This window comes from Gadus morhua, chromosome 16 (genome assembly GCF_902167405.1).
Source record: "Gadus morhua chromosome 16, gadMor3.0, whole genome shotgun sequence".
NCBI lineage: Eukaryota > Metazoa > Chordata > Actinopteri > Gadiformes > Gadidae > Gadus > Gadus morhua.
The window spans coordinates 16,980,019-16,998,823 of NC_044063.1; the positions used below are offsets into that span (position 1 = coordinate 16,980,019).

The 18,805-nt window shown below is 45.0% G+C and overlaps 1 protein-coding gene across 3 annotated transcripts; it reads left to right on the plus strand.

Annotated features, from left to right (window-relative positions):
- The first annotated feature begins 240 nt into the window (after positions 1-240).
- Positions 241-18,714, plus strand: cluha (clustered mitochondria (cluA/CLU1) homolog a). Of its 3 annotated transcripts, none has more exons than XM_030381103.1 (27): positions 241-592; positions 4,308-4,489; positions 4,624-4,795; positions 5,361-5,504; positions 5,611-5,738; positions 5,999-6,153; positions 6,651-6,776; positions 7,267-7,414; positions 7,510-7,602; positions 7,816-8,250; positions 8,371-8,630; positions 8,881-9,293; positions 10,030-10,131; positions 10,232-10,332; positions 10,718-10,870; positions 11,108-11,170; positions 11,288-11,532; positions 11,721-11,805; positions 11,896-12,049; positions 12,174-12,313; positions 12,415-12,495; positions 12,619-12,744; positions 14,766-14,887; positions 14,980-15,073; positions 15,168-15,302; positions 15,457-15,530; positions 15,691-18,714. In XM_030381103.1, exons 1-27 carry the CDS (start codon positions 460-462, stop codon positions 15,815-15,817), a joined length of 4,191 nt encoding a protein of 1,396 aa, XP_030236963.1. In that variant the 5' UTR covers positions 241-459; the 3' UTR covers positions 15,818-18,714. The 3 variants fall into 3 exon arrangements, with proteins under 3 accessions (XP_030236963.1, XP_030236964.1, XP_030236967.1); XM_030381104.1 differs by having other exon boundaries at positions 8,881-9,206; XM_030381107.1 differs by lacking the exon at positions 241-592 and adding an exon at positions 1,430-1,533.
- Positions 18,715-18,805: the final 91 nt, after the last annotated feature.

Genomic DNA, 18,805 nt, shown 5'->3' on the forward strand with positions numbered 1-18,805 from the left:
ATTTTAAAGTAAATTATGCAATCTATAGTATGAGTTGTACAGCAGGCCATCGTATTATGTATTCAAAACTACTGTCATCAGTTTGTCTTCCCCTTGCAACTCAAAGAAATTATAAGAGGCAATCCAAAAAATAACAGTCAGGTCATGGTGACAATGTAAAACCAATATCCACCAGGAGGCTGCTTCGACTTTTGGCTATTCGGCATGTCCTTGCTGAAGAGATTTGATATGACTGGCTTTCCGTAGTAGCGTTTATATGGTTGAAGGGAACGCAAAGGCAAAGGGGTCAAGAGGAGGAAACCACGTGTGATTCCATGTACAGCACTGTCCTCAGATTGTTTTTGTAAGCTAAGCTCATACCCTTCGCATGTAGCTGACTGCTGGGAGACCTGCTCAGACGTCGTGAATTCATAGACTTGCAGCCTTTTCCACATCTTGCTGATAAACTAACCGCCCGACATGGTGAGCAAGACGGATGACGTCCCAGCCACTGTGCCTACTTGTAACCCAGATGGTGTTGCTCATGAACCGAATGGAAACCAGGACATTAAAGAAAGCATCAAGGCAACTATGAAGGATCCGTGTGCTTGCGGTAAGGTCACTCTTGGTCGGGTTAGTGTAGATAGTTGAACTATCGTGACATGTTTTGTATGTTTAATACAAACACTATTGCCACATCCTTCTGCCAGAAGAATTGGCTCAAGGTTTCAGTGTTTAGGCATAACGTTATATCGTGTTACAATGCATGTGTAACTATGAAGTGATGTATGGCCGTACCACTATATAGTTCATGCACTGTTCTGTAACAACACCTCCTGTCTAGCAGCTAACCAGATTGAATGTACTTCTTTGGCCAATGTCACCAGAAGTATGTCATGTTTACCAGCCTTATTCCTTTCAGGTTATGGTGGATGGTTAATCAAACCCACCTGATCGAATTGTCTTATTCGTTTTGAAGTCCTACCTAACTGATCACCAGAATGACTTTAGCTCTGGGCTACTCTGTTTATAACTGCTAACACAAGCTAGCTAGCGAACAACTGTCACGTTGGTCGAGTCCATAATGCAGATGCTCTTTAATATCAGAGAAACACAAAAAATACATTATACTCCATTCCTAATATCCACAGATGACAGCATGAACCTAATCTACTAGCTGACCTGGCGCACATGTCGTAAGGAGTAGATGAATGACTGAAGGTCACCTTCAGTGGAATAGCTCATTGTTAGTCTGGTGAAGGGTTTTCACGGTTGAATTTGAGCTGTATAGCTTTAGATGTTCCCAGCGAATCAATTACATACTATGTCGTGCTCGCCATTATTGATAAATACGACTGACTCATCATGCTAAAAGTACCAGTTCAGAAGAGCCCCGTCCGGTACGTTACTTGTACAGAGTCCCCCCTCCCCCTTCTCGGTGCCGGTAGGTCGAGTGTTCCTCGACCGGGAAGCGGAAGCGGCGTCTGTAGAGCAGTCATGGTGCATGTTCGGTGAGAGAAGGTTATACTTCATGAATGGCTAGTTCAGCAGCTGGTAAGTAGCCACATTCATTTAATTGCATGCATGTCTATGCATCAGATTAAAGTCAATAAGGCGCTGAGGCAAACAAGTCAGTACAACTGACATGGTCATCTCTGCCGCACGTGATTTCGCTTGGAAGTTTGGCCTGTAAGTGCTTATAACGTTACAACTTCATAATGAAAGACTGCACTGTGTGTCACTGTCGTTCATAGCAGTTTGGCTATAGCTGTGTTTCCTCCTCAAGTTCATTTTCAGAATTTGCACATGAGATCTTGGGGTAATTTCAGATATTGTCTCATCTAACCACAAATAAGCAAGCAAATGTTCAGGCGACTTGAGGGATTTAACTTTGACTTGGTGCTGAGTAAGTACCTTGTGATGGTTCACAATAATGACCGTACGTACTTTGCCAGATACAAAAAGAAGTGCAAATAAAGCAGACGAGGTTTTTGGATAGGGTACAATGTTGGTTTAAAGGGGCTTAAGGGTTTTGTGGGGGGGAAACGTGAACTAGTTAATCCCAGAAATCGTAGTCAAAGTCCAGTACTGAGGACTCAACATGCTGCTATTACCTTGCTTGATTGTACTTGTCTTCTTGGCGAATCAAAGCCTTTTATTTATCTTTAATCTATGGTAAACGTCCACTTCTGTAAATGATTTGTGTGTATACGCATAATTGTATTATCTGAACTTAAAATTTGTCTTTAATATGCCCATTGGCTCTTTTTTGTTTATTCTTCACCAGTCTTTCTTAATCTGATTGAGTTTCCTGCAGTGCAAAATATGTATTGCGTTATTCCCATCTTTTTTATTTAACAAAGCCGGCCATTCACTATTTTGAAATAGTTGTGAAATCTCATTGATAGACATGACTCGGCAGTCTTCCTCAGGCTGATATTTTTTATAAGTGAAACAATAGGATGCCATCTTGTGGTGCCACACGTTTTTAATAACAAAGACCTTGTGTGGTGAGTTTTTAGGGCTGTTAAGTGTTTCCATGGCAGCAGTCGTAGTCCTTCGTATCTTTGTCAAGGTCCACAAAAAGGCTGGATTCTTGGACACTGAATAAATTAATTGAGAGTTAAAACTGAGGTTGGACTAGAGCAGTGCTTGGCTATTGCACAACAAGTAGTATTCCATCAAAGGTGTTATCACAGTTGCTCAAATAGCCCAATATGTTGGCCGGAATTTAAGTATTTTATTTTGCAGCCTTTGTGGTTTTCAGACAGGAACTGTACTGACAAACATTGCTATTTCTGAGTATTTTTGAATGACACCTTTCTGAATTTATTGTGCTCATTTGGTCTTTTGAAGGGTACTTGTTTATTCTTTAGTGACCAAGTTAGGAGACAAGTTGTGTTCTCAATCATTGACCCTTGAGGTTCTGGCAGCTTGAGTATTGATTAACATTTTCTCTGCTGTCAGAAGTCATGTTGTGCATGCCTGTGTTATTGGCTTTTGTATTTGATGTTTGTTAAAAATGTATACCTGCTTTCCTTAAAAAATACACTGTTAAGATACTTTGTCAAGGGGGGGACTTCTATAAATCTTTGAAATGATATCACAACAGATGGGTAGTGGTAGATTTCAATGCAAAACAATGTTTTCCTTCTTTGCACTGCCTTCCCCTGAATCACTTATCTTTGCACAATATCGATGTAATGATGGCCAATTCCAAGGAACTTTATGTACGAATGACACTGAAACAATTAGCTTAAAAAAGATACCTTGTCAAGGGGGGGGGGGACTTCTATAAATCTTTGAAATGATATCACAACAGATATGTAGTGGTAGATTTCAATGCAAAACAATGTTTTTCTTCATTGCACTGCCTTCCCCTGAATCACTTATCTTTGCACAATATCGATGTAATGATGGCCAACTCTCCAAGTCTCTCAAGAAACTGCATGTACTAATGACACCGGAACAATTAGCTTTGGATATACCTAGAGCACAATACCTTTTGCAATTATGCATTGGCAGCCCAACAATCTTTTGTCTGCTCAGGGCGATTGTGTTTGGTATTCTGAGCACGGCTGTTCAGCCTTATTCTGTTGTACACCGCCATCCCTCCCCCCACCTCAGCCTGGCCTCCAGTGGGCCTCCCCAGCTCTCCAGTAACCCTGACACTGGTGTACCCTTGACGGTCAACAAGGACATCGACTGGTAGCAGTTGTCTCAGCGAGAGGAACCATTTGCTCAGCTGCCTCATGTTATTCCTGACCTCTTTAGCGTTGATGCCCCCTCCCACAGAGAAACCAGCCCCTTTCAGATTTGACTGACGAGTGGCTGTTACTTGATCAAGTTCATTTGCAAGGAATGCTTGATTGTTTGGTGATCTTTGTTTGTTTGGCCAGTGCTGGTGCTTTCTATTTCTGCGATTATTGTCAACCTGAAAGTCTTTACATTTGTGTCATCGACACAACTTTTTTTTATATTTTTGATATCTTGTACTGAAGCATCCACATCACATTGGTCAATAAGGCACATTCTATGGCACAGGCATAGCTCTGATGGTTAGCATTCTGCTGATCATAAATATTTCAATGATGTTCCTGGTGGTAAGGTCGAATCTGGAGCGGTGTTTTGTTCAGGACCGTGAGGCAGTTTGAAAGGCTTGTGCGCAGATATTTAACCAACTCGTTTGGAAGCCGTCTCTATACGTCATATCTGGTATTTGAGAAGTGGCCTTCATCCTTGATCCCTAACTATACAGTGGAGGATGGGCGAAAAGGATCTAAGGTCTAAAGGTCACTCTCCCCTTTTCTTTTTCCTCGTCCCATCAGAGCACAGCACAGAAACCGCAGTGATGAATGGCGGCGGGGCCCCGGAGCACACAGGGGAGCTGGAGCCCAGACAGGACGGGGATGCAGGGGATGATTCCAACGAACAAGAAGTGATTGTGATCCAGGACACGGGCTTCAATGTCAAAATCCAGGCCCCCGGGACGGAGCCCTTTGACCTCCAGGTATGGCGTCTCCTCAATCCAAGAGTAACGTCCACAAAGCATATACACTAGGTCACACTAAAGTACTTGCACCATTGAGCATTTTTTTTTTTTTAAATATGTGTAAAAGGCTTGATGTCCCCTCCCTCCGCCAGGTCTCTCCCCAGGAGATGGTCCAGGAGATCCACCAGGTGCTGATGGACAGGGAGGACACTTGCCATCGCACCTGCTTCTCCCTGCAGCTCGACGGCAACGTGCTCGACAACTTTGCAGAGCTCAAGTCCATCGAAGGCCTGCAGGAGGGCTCCCAGCTGAAGGTGGTCGAAGGTGAGGCCCCTTCATGTTCTCCTTCATTATGGGTAAAGACGGCGCCCCCACATTAGCAGGGGGAAAGATGGCACGAAAGAGTGAAATCTTGATCAGTGCAGCAGGTTTTTAAAACCGTGATACATCCAATGTCCATACATTAATGTTTAAATGAAATCTAATGCTTGAAGTAAATAGTATGCGGTATATGTAAAAATATATATTTACATATATATTTTTATTTTTTTTATCAAATTTGTTCGCCTCCTGCAACATTCTGTTCAACAGAGGGAAATATACAAAAAAATACAAAAAAATAATAATTTGCTTCGAGATGCATCAACAATCGTTTTAGAATCAAATCGTTGACCTCTGGAATCGAATCGTGAGGTGCCAAGAGATTCCCACCCCTAGTATGCCGTTGCACAAGACATTCATGTTTGATGATTTACCCTAAATATAGATCATGTATGCCTGTTTGATGAACGATTAATGAAATAAGCAAATGTTTCATTCCTTGTTAAACATTGACAGACTCTTTCGATGACAATGTGTGTATGACCTGAAAGTACTCGTGTTATTGCAGAGCCCTACACAGTACGGGAGGCCCGCATCCACGTGCGCCACATCAGGGACCTGCTGAAGAGCCTGGACCCCTCGGATGCCTACAATGGAGTAGACTGCAACTCCCTCTCTTTCCTCAGCATCTTCACAGAGGGAGACCTTGGAGGTTGGTGCTTGTGTGTGTTGCATGTATCCATTAGATTTTGTATCCCAGCCACTCAATATTCAGATGGTGTATCCCTTGACCCCTGCTCCTTGGCATCAATCGATAGATAGCGGCAGGAGGAAGAAGAAGGGCAGTGAGCTGGAACAGATTGACTGCACCCCTCCGGAGCACATCCTCCCCGGCAGTAAGGAGCGACCCCTGATGCCCCTCCAGCCACCCAACAACGACTGGAAGGTAAGAGGCCTCTTCACTCAGGACCCCCTGACAACATATACATCCCACCTTGATATAGGCTACGTCATCACGGTGTTAACCTTGAAAATAAAAGCTAATGGGCTGCAATGAAATGACAAACCAATTGTTTAACAATGACTCCGGTTCACTCTGGAGTTACTCCTGGTGATGTAAATGACAGATGGACATGATTGATTTGTAACATGGAGCCATCCCCTCTTTCTTGTCCTCTATTTTGGCTCCGCTCCCCCCCCCCCCAGCCCATGCAGTGCCTGAAGGTGTTGACCATGAGCGGCTGGAACCCTCCGCCGGGAAACAGGAAGATGCACGGCGACCTCATGTACCTGTACATGGTGACGGTGGAGGAGAGACACATCAGTGTCACCGCCTCCAGCCGCGGCTTCTACCTCAACCAGTCAGTACCCCCGACCTCAACCAGGCAGTACATCCTACCTCACACCTCCACCAGGCGGTAGCCCACAACCTCATACCTCCACCCGGCAGTAGCCCCAACCTCATACCTCAACGAGGCAGTACCTCATATCTCCACCAGTCAGTCTGATATCCTTTATGAGTGACGCCTTGCTAATCAGGATATATATTTGGAAACCGACCAGAGCTAAGTAGGCTTTGTCCGCTGTGTTGTTGAGTCACCCATGGTCAGCCTAATGAGCTTGTATTGGTTGCGGAAGTGTTGCCCAAGATTTCATGGAATTAATAAGGCTGTGTGCCATGTGCTTCTTACGTATAATAACTGTTTAACGAAAGAGGGTCCTGCTGCTACTGCAGAGCTGGATCTAATGCGTTCTTTATGCACTTGGTCTAGTCGGCATCTTACATTTTTTGCATACAATTCCAGGGTTGGCTGTCAGCATTCCATCGTGGTTCTGAATATAATATTCTGTATTGCAGATCTACCACCTACACATTCAACCCCAAGCCAGCCAATCCAAGCTTCCTGAGTCACTCGCTGGTAGAGTTGCTGAGCCAGATCAGTCCGGCCTTCAAAAAAAACTTCAGCGCATTGCAGAAGAAAAGGTAGGACTCTGTCGCCCAGTGTACATTTATATTTACAATGCACCGAATAAGACCGTCTCCACTACTGAACAGTGGTGGTCAACAATTTTACACCAACTTGCAGCTCCCTGGTATAATTGAATGGTGAAACGTAGCGGGTTAATGTATGTATGTGTGTATGTGTATGTATATATATATACTGTTATGTATATATTTATATTGTCCTTAAATTCATGTTGTTTGTATATTTGTATTTCTTAGGTTGTATCTTTTCTTTTATCTTTTATGTATGTATATATATATATATATATATATATATATATATATATATATATATATATATATATATATATATATATATATATTATATTTTATATTTTATTCTTAATATTGTGTATGTATATCTGGAGTTCGTGACAAAAATAATTTCCCCCTGGGATTATTAAAGTGTTAATCTATCCATCTTTAATGAGTATCAAAATGATTCTCCACGCCATGTCTCGCTGACCAGAGTCCAGAGACACCCGTTTGAGAGGATAGCCACACCCTTCCAGGTGTACAGCTGGACAGCCCCGCAGGTGGACCACGCCATGGACTGCGTCCGGGCAGAAGACGCCTACACCTCCCGCCTTGGGTACGAGGAGCACATCCCTGGACAGGTGGGTTGCGCGCACGCCTCATTAAGAATGAATGATTCCTGTGGGAAACAAAAGGTTTGGGTGCGAAGGCTAATAACTGGTTGATGGCTTCCCAGACGAGGGACTGGAATGAGGAGCTGCAGACCACCAGAGAGCTGGCCCGTAAGAACCTGCCAGAACGCCTGCTGAGAGAAAGGGCCATATTCAAGGTACAGTACCCAACGATCCCATCTCGATGGCTGCTTGCTTGTATATGAATAGATGCCCTACTCCAAACACAGCTTGGCTAACTACAGTCGCACGGCTTACCATCTTATTTCATTGTCTTCAAAGTCTTCTACCAAGAAACAGGTGGGTAATAATGTTTGACCGCATTAATAACCGGTCGTAACGAACTCTTGCCGTGCGTCCCTCACCCGCAGGTCCACAGTGACTTCGCCGCGGCCGCCACCCGAGGCGCCATGGCCGTCATCGACGGCAACGTGATGGCCATTAACCCCGGCGAGGAGACGCGCATGCAGATGTTCATCTGGAACAACATCTTCTTCAGCCTGGGCTTCGACGTGCGCGACCACTACCGTGAGCTGGGCGGGGACGCGGCGGCCCACGCCGCGCCCACCAACGACCTGAACGGCGTGCGGGCGTACGGCGCGGTGGACGTGGAGGGCCTGTACACCCTGGGCACGGTGGTGGTGGACTACCGGGGCTACCGCGTCACCGCCCAGTCCATCATCCCCGGCATCCTGGAGCGCGAGCAGGAGCAGAGCGTCATCTACGGCTCCATCGACTTCGGCAAGACGGTGGTGTCCCACAGCAAGTACCTGGAGCTGCTGGACAAGACCAGCCGGCCGCTCAAGGTCAGTCCGAGGGACGAGGAATGAGCATGAGGGATACAGCATTAACTGTATTCAGAGAGGCACCCGCCTACTGTCGGCCCTTCTGACTCGCTTCCCCCCCCCGCTGCGTCCCCTCCTCAGGTCCAGAGGCACGACGTGCTGAACGAGAAGGACGAGGCGGTGCAGCTCTGCTCCTCCGTGGAGTGCAAGGGCATCATCGGCAACGACGGGCGCCACTACATCCTGGACCTCCTCCGCACCTTCCCGCCCGACCTCAACTTCCTGCCCGTGGAGGGCGAGGAGCTTCCCCCCGAGACCCAGAAGCAGGGCTTCCCCCGCCTGCACCGCCACCGCCTGGCCTGCCTGCGCCAGGAGCTCATCGAGGCCTTCGTTGAGCACAGGTGGGGTACCATAAACAGTGGGATACATAACTGGTGTGTATGCATACACAATAGGTGTCAATGGATCCAAAAAGGGTGTGTTACGATACACACCATGTATGTCACAATTGAGAGTGGTGTTATGTCAAAGGCTGTGTATCGATTCACCATAGGTGTGTAACGATTCACAAGACCTTTGTAACGGTGCAGGTGTGTTACATACTCGCAGTGGTGTGCCGTGTATAGCGTATAATGTTAAATTCCCCTGCAGATATCTCCTCTTCATGAAGATGGCCGCGTTACAGCTCATGCAGCACAAGGCAAACAAAGATTCAACCAAAGCGGCCGCTGCCGCCGCCGTCGCCGCCGCTGGCCAACTGGCGCTGCCCACCACAGAGCCAACGGAGGTCTCTTCAGAGACCCCCGCCCCGGAGAGCAAGGCCCCCGAAGGGCAGGACGCCCCCCAGGTGGACCAGACCAACGGGGTGGAGTCCCCCTCAACGACCACTGCCACCGAAGACTCCCTGGAGCCCGTGGTGAACGGGGTGTCTGAGCCCGAGGGCACGCAGAACGGGCAGGTGGAGGGCCCGCTGGGGGGTAAGGAGGCTGACGAGACCATCCCAGGGTTAGCCCAGGCCAAAGAGCTGGCGGAGTCCTTAGTTGCCGAAGACGGATCGGGTATTGGTACGTCCAGCATTAGTACTGGCATGGCCTGGTCAGAATGGGGACAGCTATCTTTGTGGAGAACAGCCGTAAGAAAAATATTCGAATAAGTGTATTTTCATATGTTTCTATATTTTCTTGTTTTTGTAAGATTAGTATCTGGAGGTGGGTGTTTGGGTGCTGCTTAGGGCTTACATCGTGGCAGTACGTCATAGTTCCAAATGTTTTCACCTGGATAGCTGTCTCTACTCGGTCCTCAGCCTGCATTGGGCTAGAGCATGAGCCCATAACAACGTCCCGTACCCCTAATGATTAGAATACCAGTGTTGGACCCTCTCCTTTTTTGATTTGATTTTCCCCTGAATACAAATTGATTCTTTGGATGAAATAATCATGGCAGATATGATTATTTGCACGTTTTCAACCAATCCTAACCGAATCCATCCTGTTGCTACTAAACTGATTTATGGTATAGGTATTTAATTCATGGTCATTTATTAAGAATTTCCTTTCATCGTGATTGTGATTGTGGTTTTTCTGGCTAACGGCAATGTGAAAAATGAAGCCCGTCCCAGTCGCTAGGCGGGAGGCTTTCAGAATCTAATCAACGAAATAACAATGATCTGTCCACTCTAACTGGCTGTGCAACATGAACTGACTCACTCTGTAACTTTGCTGTTTGGGGGAAAACTTTAACCTTCATTAATTAGTTTTAAAAATGACTCTATAATCTTGTTTGCCTTTTGTACGATCCCAGACCCAAAAAGCAGGGAAGTGGTCCTGAACGCCTGCAAGGCCGTCGGCTCCATCAGCAACACCTCCTTCGACATTCGCTTCAACCCTGACCTCTTTTCCCCCGGTGCGTATCTTCCAGACCCTCTTATTTCTGTATTTACGCAGGAAGCTCTGACACCATTGGCTTGGCCAGCACTAGGGCTGACTTTGTGGTGCTTTGCCAGGTGTCCGGTTCCCCGAGGAGAGCACAGACGACATCCAGAAACAGAAGCAGCTCCTCAAAGACGCCGCTGCCTTCGTGGTGTCTTGCCAGGTTCCCTCGCTGGTATGGGAAATCTATCTCTCTTACACACGTACACCCAAACCGATGCATGGGAGGAAGTGGTCGTTTCATTGGGAATTTATCATTTTGAAACCTTTTGCTACATTGAGTTATCTATTGCAAGGGCTATCCATCTTTTCACATTTCAACACAAGGACTCGTTTCATTGTAGGATTGTCCGTCGCAATGAATGACAGCTGAAATAATGGATGATGATGATGATTCATGCTAATTTGTTAGCTACGGTATATAATGCGCGTTATGAGTTTTCTGCAGTAGTGGGCCTAAAAAAAACATAGGACCTAGAACTTAAAGGTGTTGTATCTGCAAACTGCAACCGTACATATGCACATGCGCGTCTTCATCCTTGAAGTATGTTGTATTTCAGGTGAAGGACTGCCTGGACCACAGTGCCCTGCCCATGGACGGTGCCACCCTGGCAGAAGCTCTGCACCAGAGGGGCATCAACATCCGTTACCTGGGCACTGTTCTGGAGTTTGTGGAGAAGACCCCGGCGAAAGCCAAGCTGGAGCACTTCTATGTAAGGGATTCCTCTGGCCGTTGATATCACTTTGACCTGAATTTAATTTAATAGACGTTATACAAAGAGGGGTTTGGTATTTTATTCATCATAAGGTTGTTGATGGCATTTCTTCTGATTCCTACCAAGACGCCCTGTAAATGTATTGGATTGTATCCCTACTGTTCGAGTACAAAATACCTTTCCAAAGACGCTGAAGTAGCACTAACCCTTTTTTCTTCTATTCTGTGTGTTTAGAGAATAGGAATCTGTGAGCTGATAACCAGGTGTGCAAAGCATTTCTTCAAGACGTATCTTCAGGTTTGTACCGTTGGTCTATTTGATGTTGTAAAATGAAAAACCGTTAAGTTTTTATCAGCCGTTTTACCGCTTTTTATTGCCGGTCGGGTGTAATCCTTGCCCCTCGCCTTCCTCCAGGGTGTGGAGTTGTCCGCTCTCTCGGCCGCCGTCAGCCATTTCCTCAACTGCTTCCTGAGCTCCTTCCCCGATGCGGTCGCGCACCTTCCTCCTGACGAGCTGGTTTCCCGCCGCAAGAACCGCAAGCGGCGCAACAGGGTGCCCGGCGGCGGAGACAACACGGCGTGGGCTAGCCTGACCCCCAGCGAGCTGTGGAAGAGCATCGCCGCCGAGGCCCAGAGCTACTATCACTTCACATTGCAGTGGTAAGAGCTCAGAGGTTCAGGATTGTCTTACCGCTGCTTCTGGGTTGGTTTTGACTCCACTTATCAGCAGTCTATTGCACGCTTGAGCTAGCCTGCGCATTAACGCAACTTACTTTTTCACTCGGATGAAACAAAGGTGCATCAATGCCAGCCGTAGTGTGACTGTGTTGTGAACGTGATGATTACAGTGAAGGAGTGGATCAGGTGGTGGAGAAGCATGGCCTCCAGAAGATCACGCTCCTCAGGGAGATCTCCATTAAGACTGGCATACAGGTACGCTTCATTCCCAAGGTTGCGAAGTACACCCCGTCCCCTCCCGGTCTGCCTCTCCCACTGACCCATGTGTTTTTAATCTCATCGCAGATCCTGATCAAAGAGTACAACTTTGACAGCCGCCACAAACCGGCCTTCACAGAGGAGGACATCCTGAACATCTTCCCAGTGGTGAAGCACGTAAACCCCAAAGCCTCAGACGCCTTCCACTTCTTCCAGAGTGGACAGGCCAAGGTGCAGCAAGGTGAGTCCATGATTTCCTCATTGATGCGCTTGGACTCCATTGATGCAACTTCAGTCGTTTTGCTTTGAGCTTTTCCTGAGCAGCTTCCACTGTGTGCTTGGTTGTTTACGACATCGTCCTGCAGGTTTTCTGAAGGAGGGCTGTGAGCTGATTAACGAGGCCCTGAACCTGTTCAACAATGTGTACGGAGCCATGCATGTGGAGATCTGTGCCTGCCTGCGCCTGCTGGCTCGCCTGAACTACATCATGGGAGACCATCAAGAGGTGAGATCAGAACACTTTTTAGGTCTACATATCCGTGACTATGAATGATTGAGATTCATGCGATGGGTTGTTTATTGACTTTTAATCAATTGCACCAACAGGCGCTTAGCAACCAGCAGAAGGCAGTTCTGATGAGCGAGCGAGCCCTGGGCATTGAACACCCCAACACCATTCAAGAATATGTACGATATCATCTTTGGTTGACTTGACATGCATGCATACAAATATTAAGATTGATATATTTTTAAAGGCCTCCTTCTTATTTATTGTTTTGCCGTCTGTCTCTGTCTTCTCCTTCTCCTTAGATGCACTTGGCTCTGTACTGTTTCGCCAATGGGCAGCTGTCCACTGCCCTGAAGCTGCTGTACCGTGCACGTTACCTCATGCTCATGGTGTGTGGGGAGGACCACCCGGAGATGGCCCTGCTTGACGTGAGTGCACCTCAGACGTGGTTTTGTATCACTCGTTTGACATTTGATGAATTTAAATCGACATCACTCGGTCTTAGGCTGCAATATCAATACAAATCTGAATTGCATGAAATGTACACTCTTTTTGCTGCTATTTTTAACGATGAATTGGGTTTTGTGATATTTAAAGTAATATGAATATGCACATTATAAATATGGTGTGGCTATTAAAATGGTAGTCTCACAAATCAGAATTTGGATAATCTAAAGGCTGATGGCAGACTTGCTCAAATCTGGGTGGACATGTTTTTAACCAATCGTGTTGCTGGATTTGGGGATCTAAGTGGGTAATGAGCGACCACATACTAAACTGTAAAGTAGTACAACAGTAGTAAAAGGTTGTAAAAAAACGGTCAGAAGCTTATATTAAACACAATCTAGACTTTCCACTGTAGATGGCGCCTTGTGAGAGCCTCCTCGACTTGCTAAAATGAGTTATTTTGTATAATTTAACTGTTACCAAACAAGAAACCAGGCGTAACTTATTACGCCTTGTTTATTAAGTCGACTCATTTTTCTTTGTCTACAATATTTCGTCCTTTTTTTGATCTCATCTCAAGGAGATTTCCAATTATCTTCAGTTTCATGTTGTCGAGCCCTAAAAGCTATTACTGTACGTCCACACCAGAAGCGAATTGAGCGACCAAATCGCCGGAAGTCATTCACTTTCTATGGGCAAGAGCGACCAAAGCGACCAACGCTACCAGCGGCCAAAGTTGAGCGACCAGAGCGTCAAAAAAAAGTTGAAAACTTTTTAACTTTATGCAAATGACTATGACGCGCTTCAGCGGCCAAACACTGACAGCCAATCGGAATGTAGACGCTCTTCGCTTGCGTGGATCCCAGGGAACACCGGCAGGCACTTTGGTTCCTACCTACCTTTATTCACTCACTGAACAAAATGTCAGCTGAAGTTTTAATCGCGGCTGTAACTGGGCACTCGGTGTTGCACGACCCAACCCTTTTTCAGTTCAGAGATCGAAACGCCATAGTGGTTTGGATACCAAGTGATGATAAGCGGGAGTATTTATACATCTAGAACGTTCGTATTTAAGCGGGAATCATTTTAATTTGCGCTCCATGCCGCTAATCTAACCAACCAATCGCGTGTAGCATGCTTTAAACAAAACCAAAAAAGTTTTTGAAATCGTCACATAAACAAACTAATCGACAAGACGAGGGATAAATGACAAGGGATATATCTCTTGTCTTTTATCCCTCTATTCCCCACTATTCACGGAGCCTGAGGTGAATAATTGTTAATTAAATAGTCTAGATAGATAGATAGCCTAGTCGAGTCTTTATTAATACCAAACGACACAAATCGTCGGGAATCCATTTAGGTGGTTCGGCCCACACAGGACAGTAGCCTACAAGACCACACAGAACAAGTCTGACTGGACATACACACAATACATCACATTAAAACTAGACACGCATTGATAGATAGACAGATAGGCCTAGATAGATAGATATGTTCCATTATTTGCCTTGTGGAGCCAACCAGTCCTGTGCACGTATGCAAATTAGCCATGTGCGCCAATGTCCATTTGTTTTGAGTGCGACGAAGAGTGATTCATGATTTGCAGATGCAGATCAGTGAAACGTATTTTAAGTAGCCTACTACAGCACGCAGGGTTTTTTGTTCTCGGTTGTAATTAGCCTACATTTTAGGAGTTTTTTTATATTGGGGGGAATCACTGTCCTACTTGTTGTCGAAGCACTTTATCCAACAAGCAAAACCGTCTCAGCAATATGGCCAAAGTAGTTCACTCTTTGATATGGCTGTCTGCACTAAAAGCATAAGGCTCCTTTAAATGTGTCTGCATAATTGAATTGTACGTCATGAGCGACTTGAGCGACCAAAGCGAACAGAAATATTCGCAGCGAAACTTTGTGTGGATGTACAGTTAAAGACCTCACCAGCATACAGCGTTTCTAGTAGCTCCTGTTCTGAATGGGATCCTGAATCTCCTCCACAGAGCAACATTGGCCTGGTGCTGCACGGGGTAATGGAATACGAGCTGTCCCTGAGGTTCCTGGAGAACGCCTTGACCATCAACACAAAGTACCATGGTTCTCGCTCCCTCAAAGTGGCCCTCAGGTAGGCATGATGGTCAAGCATTTAGGGCAAGGTTTTTACAAATGGTGACCTTTTTTAATAATTCTAAGCACGTGCTCCTTCTCCTCCTACAGCAATCATCTTGTCGCAAGGGTCTACGAGAGCAAGGCGGAGTTCCGCTCCGCACTTCAGCACGAAAAGGAAGGCTACACCATTTACAAGAACCAGGTAACCAGAGAACTCGCAACACGAGCTGCTGCGGACGCTCCCTTCCCTATTGGACGAGTCCTGAAACACGGCATTGCTTCATCGTTTCTTTCAGGTGGGCGAAGCTCACGAGAAGACCAAGGAGAGCTCAGAGTACCTCAAGTATCTCACCCAGCAGGCCGTGGCTCTGCAGAGGACCATGAATGAGATCTACAAGAATGGCTCCAACGCCAGCATCACGCCTCTCAAGGTGACCCATACAGAATTGTGCGGTGTCTGCACTGCGTATCAAAGCTGTTGCGACGTCTGTGATTTAAGGGAGGCTGGCGAGGCAGGTTGTCTGTAAGGCTAATAAGGCAAGGTCTAATTGTGTTTTTGCGGTGTCGTCGTCTCTCGTTTTCCAGTTCACTGCTCCGAGCATGGCCAGCGTTCTGGAACAGCTCAATATCATCAACGGCATCATCTTCATCCCCCTCAGGTATGTTAAGAGAAGACTTTAATTGACTCCAATCTATTTGTTTTTGTTTCCAGAAATCAGAAAGTTTTGCTTGATTACCTTTTTGATTCCACTATTGTGTTCTTATCTCTACCACCCCTTGTTAAGATTGCAGCAATGCTCTGTGTAATTCCCCTTCCAGCCAAAAGGACCTGGAAACCCTGAAGGCGGAGGTCCAGAGACGGCAGCAGCTGCAGGAGTCAGGGAAGTTTGAGGAGCAGACGGCAGACGGCCTCCTGGAGCTGGATGACAAGATTCCTATTGATTAATGTTGGAAAGCCCAAAGCAAAGCTGCTTTCTGCTGGTTTGGGAGGCTGTAATGCCACAGAAATGTAATGGAGCCTGGAGGACCTGAGAACTGAGCAGTCCGAATCAATAATGAAAATAAATGGGAGTGCGTGTGTGTGGGGGGGGGGTGGGGATTGTCTGGGGCAGTGGACAAATCTGTATAAACTGTGTAAAGTTTAAGGTTGGGCAATACAGACAATGCACTTCCTACAAGGTAGGAAGGAATGGGGAATTAAATAGATAATTGTGTAGAATTTATGTAATGTGCAATCTGAATACTCTCCTTGGCCCATAAAAAAGTGATGAATCATCAGAACAAAGGTCATTCAACTAACTGCTGCTTGCTGTGTTTCTGTGCGTGTGCGTGTGTGCGCATGTATATGTGCGTGCCGCGAAGAGAATGTGGCCAGAGAAGGAGACCAAGAACGACCATGACATTGTATACCAGAGCCTTATCCACTGTACCATACCCCCAAATACTCCTCCATCTGGGCTCTTATCACTTCCCGTGACCATCAAAACCCAAGACCACCCTTGAAGCCGTTCATTCTTCAATATGCTCAAAACACTGTGGCCATCCCCAATGGTGCTGCAGAACACACAGCACCTAAGCCGTCCTTAGAACTCAGGGGTAAATTCTACTGTGCACTAAGACCAGAACATGGTCGCTACATTTTAGATTTATCTTGAGGGACTTTGGAACGTGAACTCCCTCCTCCTGTTGGTCTCCTGGTGATTTTGTCCTCCGTTATTTAGACCTTGTGGACCTTATTGGTGTTGTTCTGTCATTTCGACTCGCTACATACTTTGTCCCTTGGCTTTTCTGTCTTTTCATCACAGCTATTTCGGTATCCTACGGTCCCTTTTCCTTGGCAGACGCACAGTGCAGGATCAATTGTTCTAATTATTAATTTGCTCAGTAGGTTAATTCTTTTTTGTTTTTTTACTAAAAGGGGAGAATACCTTTTAAGGTTGAGTATTGGTTAATTTGTTACCAAGGCCGTTTTCGAAAGAATACGAGTGTAGCGTGTGTAAATCTTTAGTGGATTTAGAAAATTACTAAAACTGTCACAGAAACTCGAATTTGAAAACGTCCAGTGTAGGCCGGAACAGTATATATCTTGTCCTTGCTATATTCAATCTTATATTTTTCCACCTTGATAATTTGTGCATGTATGTTTGTGTGTGACTCTGTGTGTTTTTGTTTGGTCCAATTTCTTGGCCTTGAGATTGTGATCTTTGCTGCTGAATAGCTTGGATAAGCATCAAGTGAGCCATGACTATCCAAACATTTTATTTTTTATACCACTGATGGAAAAATGTAAATGGAAGTCTTAGCTGTGCATATGAAAACAATTGGCTATGGAATTTAAAGAAACATTTTTTCCGCTACCCAACTCCCAACAGATTGCAATGTGACGCATGCCAGCGTCTTATTTATATGCAGCATCTTCCTCACCATTTTGTGATGTTTGAATATGATCAATGCACAACGCCACAGAAAGTGAGTTAAGAAGGGCTGCATTAATGTAATGTACCAAAAAAATGATAGTTTTGTGTGCGCTTGTATACATGCAATGTGATCTCCCCTGCTGTGTATTTTTGTTAAAAACCCTGGTGTCTACATGTGTGATTAAAGCAATAGAGCTGGTGCTGAACATTATTGTTTTAGAGGTGCAGCTTTTAATTATTTGATCTACAATGTGAACTGGTGTACTAGCAGCTGGATATTTTTTGTTCGAGTGTATTCATTTGGGCAGTGAAGTTACTGCAGTAATATTCTAAATAATTATGCTTCTGAAACATAATTTGTGCATCAATAAGAACTCTATACAAATTGTGCCTATTTATGCTTCAGAAGGAAACCTGTTTTGTAACTGGTGGAACTATTAGCTTTCTTAATGGTGGCAGTGTTTTTCTTTCCATGGTTTGATGTCCCTTTGTTGTTTGACTAATTTGTTTATCCCTTACTCTTCTAAAATTTCTCGGAAGTATCGTTTTTAGGATTAATGTATCATACATTACATTAACTTTATCTCCCAAGATTGTATATTTAGATGTGCACGGCCACCGTATCAATAACGGCCGCTGGATGTCGCACTTGAGCTGCGCCTCTTTTGATTTGTCAAGTGTGGAAGGTGGCTGGCACAGTAACTGATGCACATTTTCTAAATGTAGGGATTTTTTAAATAATCCTACATTCCAAAGACTGCTACCTGTTGAACTTGCTTTCAGTTAATCCGAAACAGTTAAGGCATAGTAATATGGGGACTGTGGCTAATTATCATAGAATAACGACTTATACGGTGATTTTGGGTCCGTAGTGGAGACAAAGTTGCACAGCTGAGTTCTTTGTTGAAATTGTATCAACCTATTTCCTAAACAGATAACCTTTTCAAATATAGCTGAATAATTACTCATGTTTACGGTAGAGTAAAAAGTTAAATTCATGTTTGTTTTAATCTTTGCATTGTTAAAACGTTTAATGTCCAAAGTGAATGAGGGCGAAATTATGGGATTTTGCTAATTGTAAAGTAATTAAATTTACTATTCAAAGCAATTTTAGCTTAATATTTGGTGTCTTCAAGGCTCACAAAATGGTCAGGACATATCGTCCTAGATATATGGGGTGGCACGTTTGGAATAATGTGATCTATTGGCGAGATATCTCCAGTTCAGACACCAATCGCTTTGATTTCTCAACTGTTGAGACTATTTTAATACGTCCATGAGACTTCGACGCAGCCATCATAAGCAAGTGTAAACCCTGCTTCCCCTGTAACATATTTGTCTGCTTTTCACTAAATAACAATTATTTTTCATCTGGGTATTCTTTTATATTAAAACGAAATAATAAATTGTAGATCATGACATTTTACCCCGTTATCACATTGTCGTCATTTGATTAGTGTAATTTCACCACTGACCACCGAAAGAAATTTCTTCTCCTCGAAGACATCTCGAGTTAA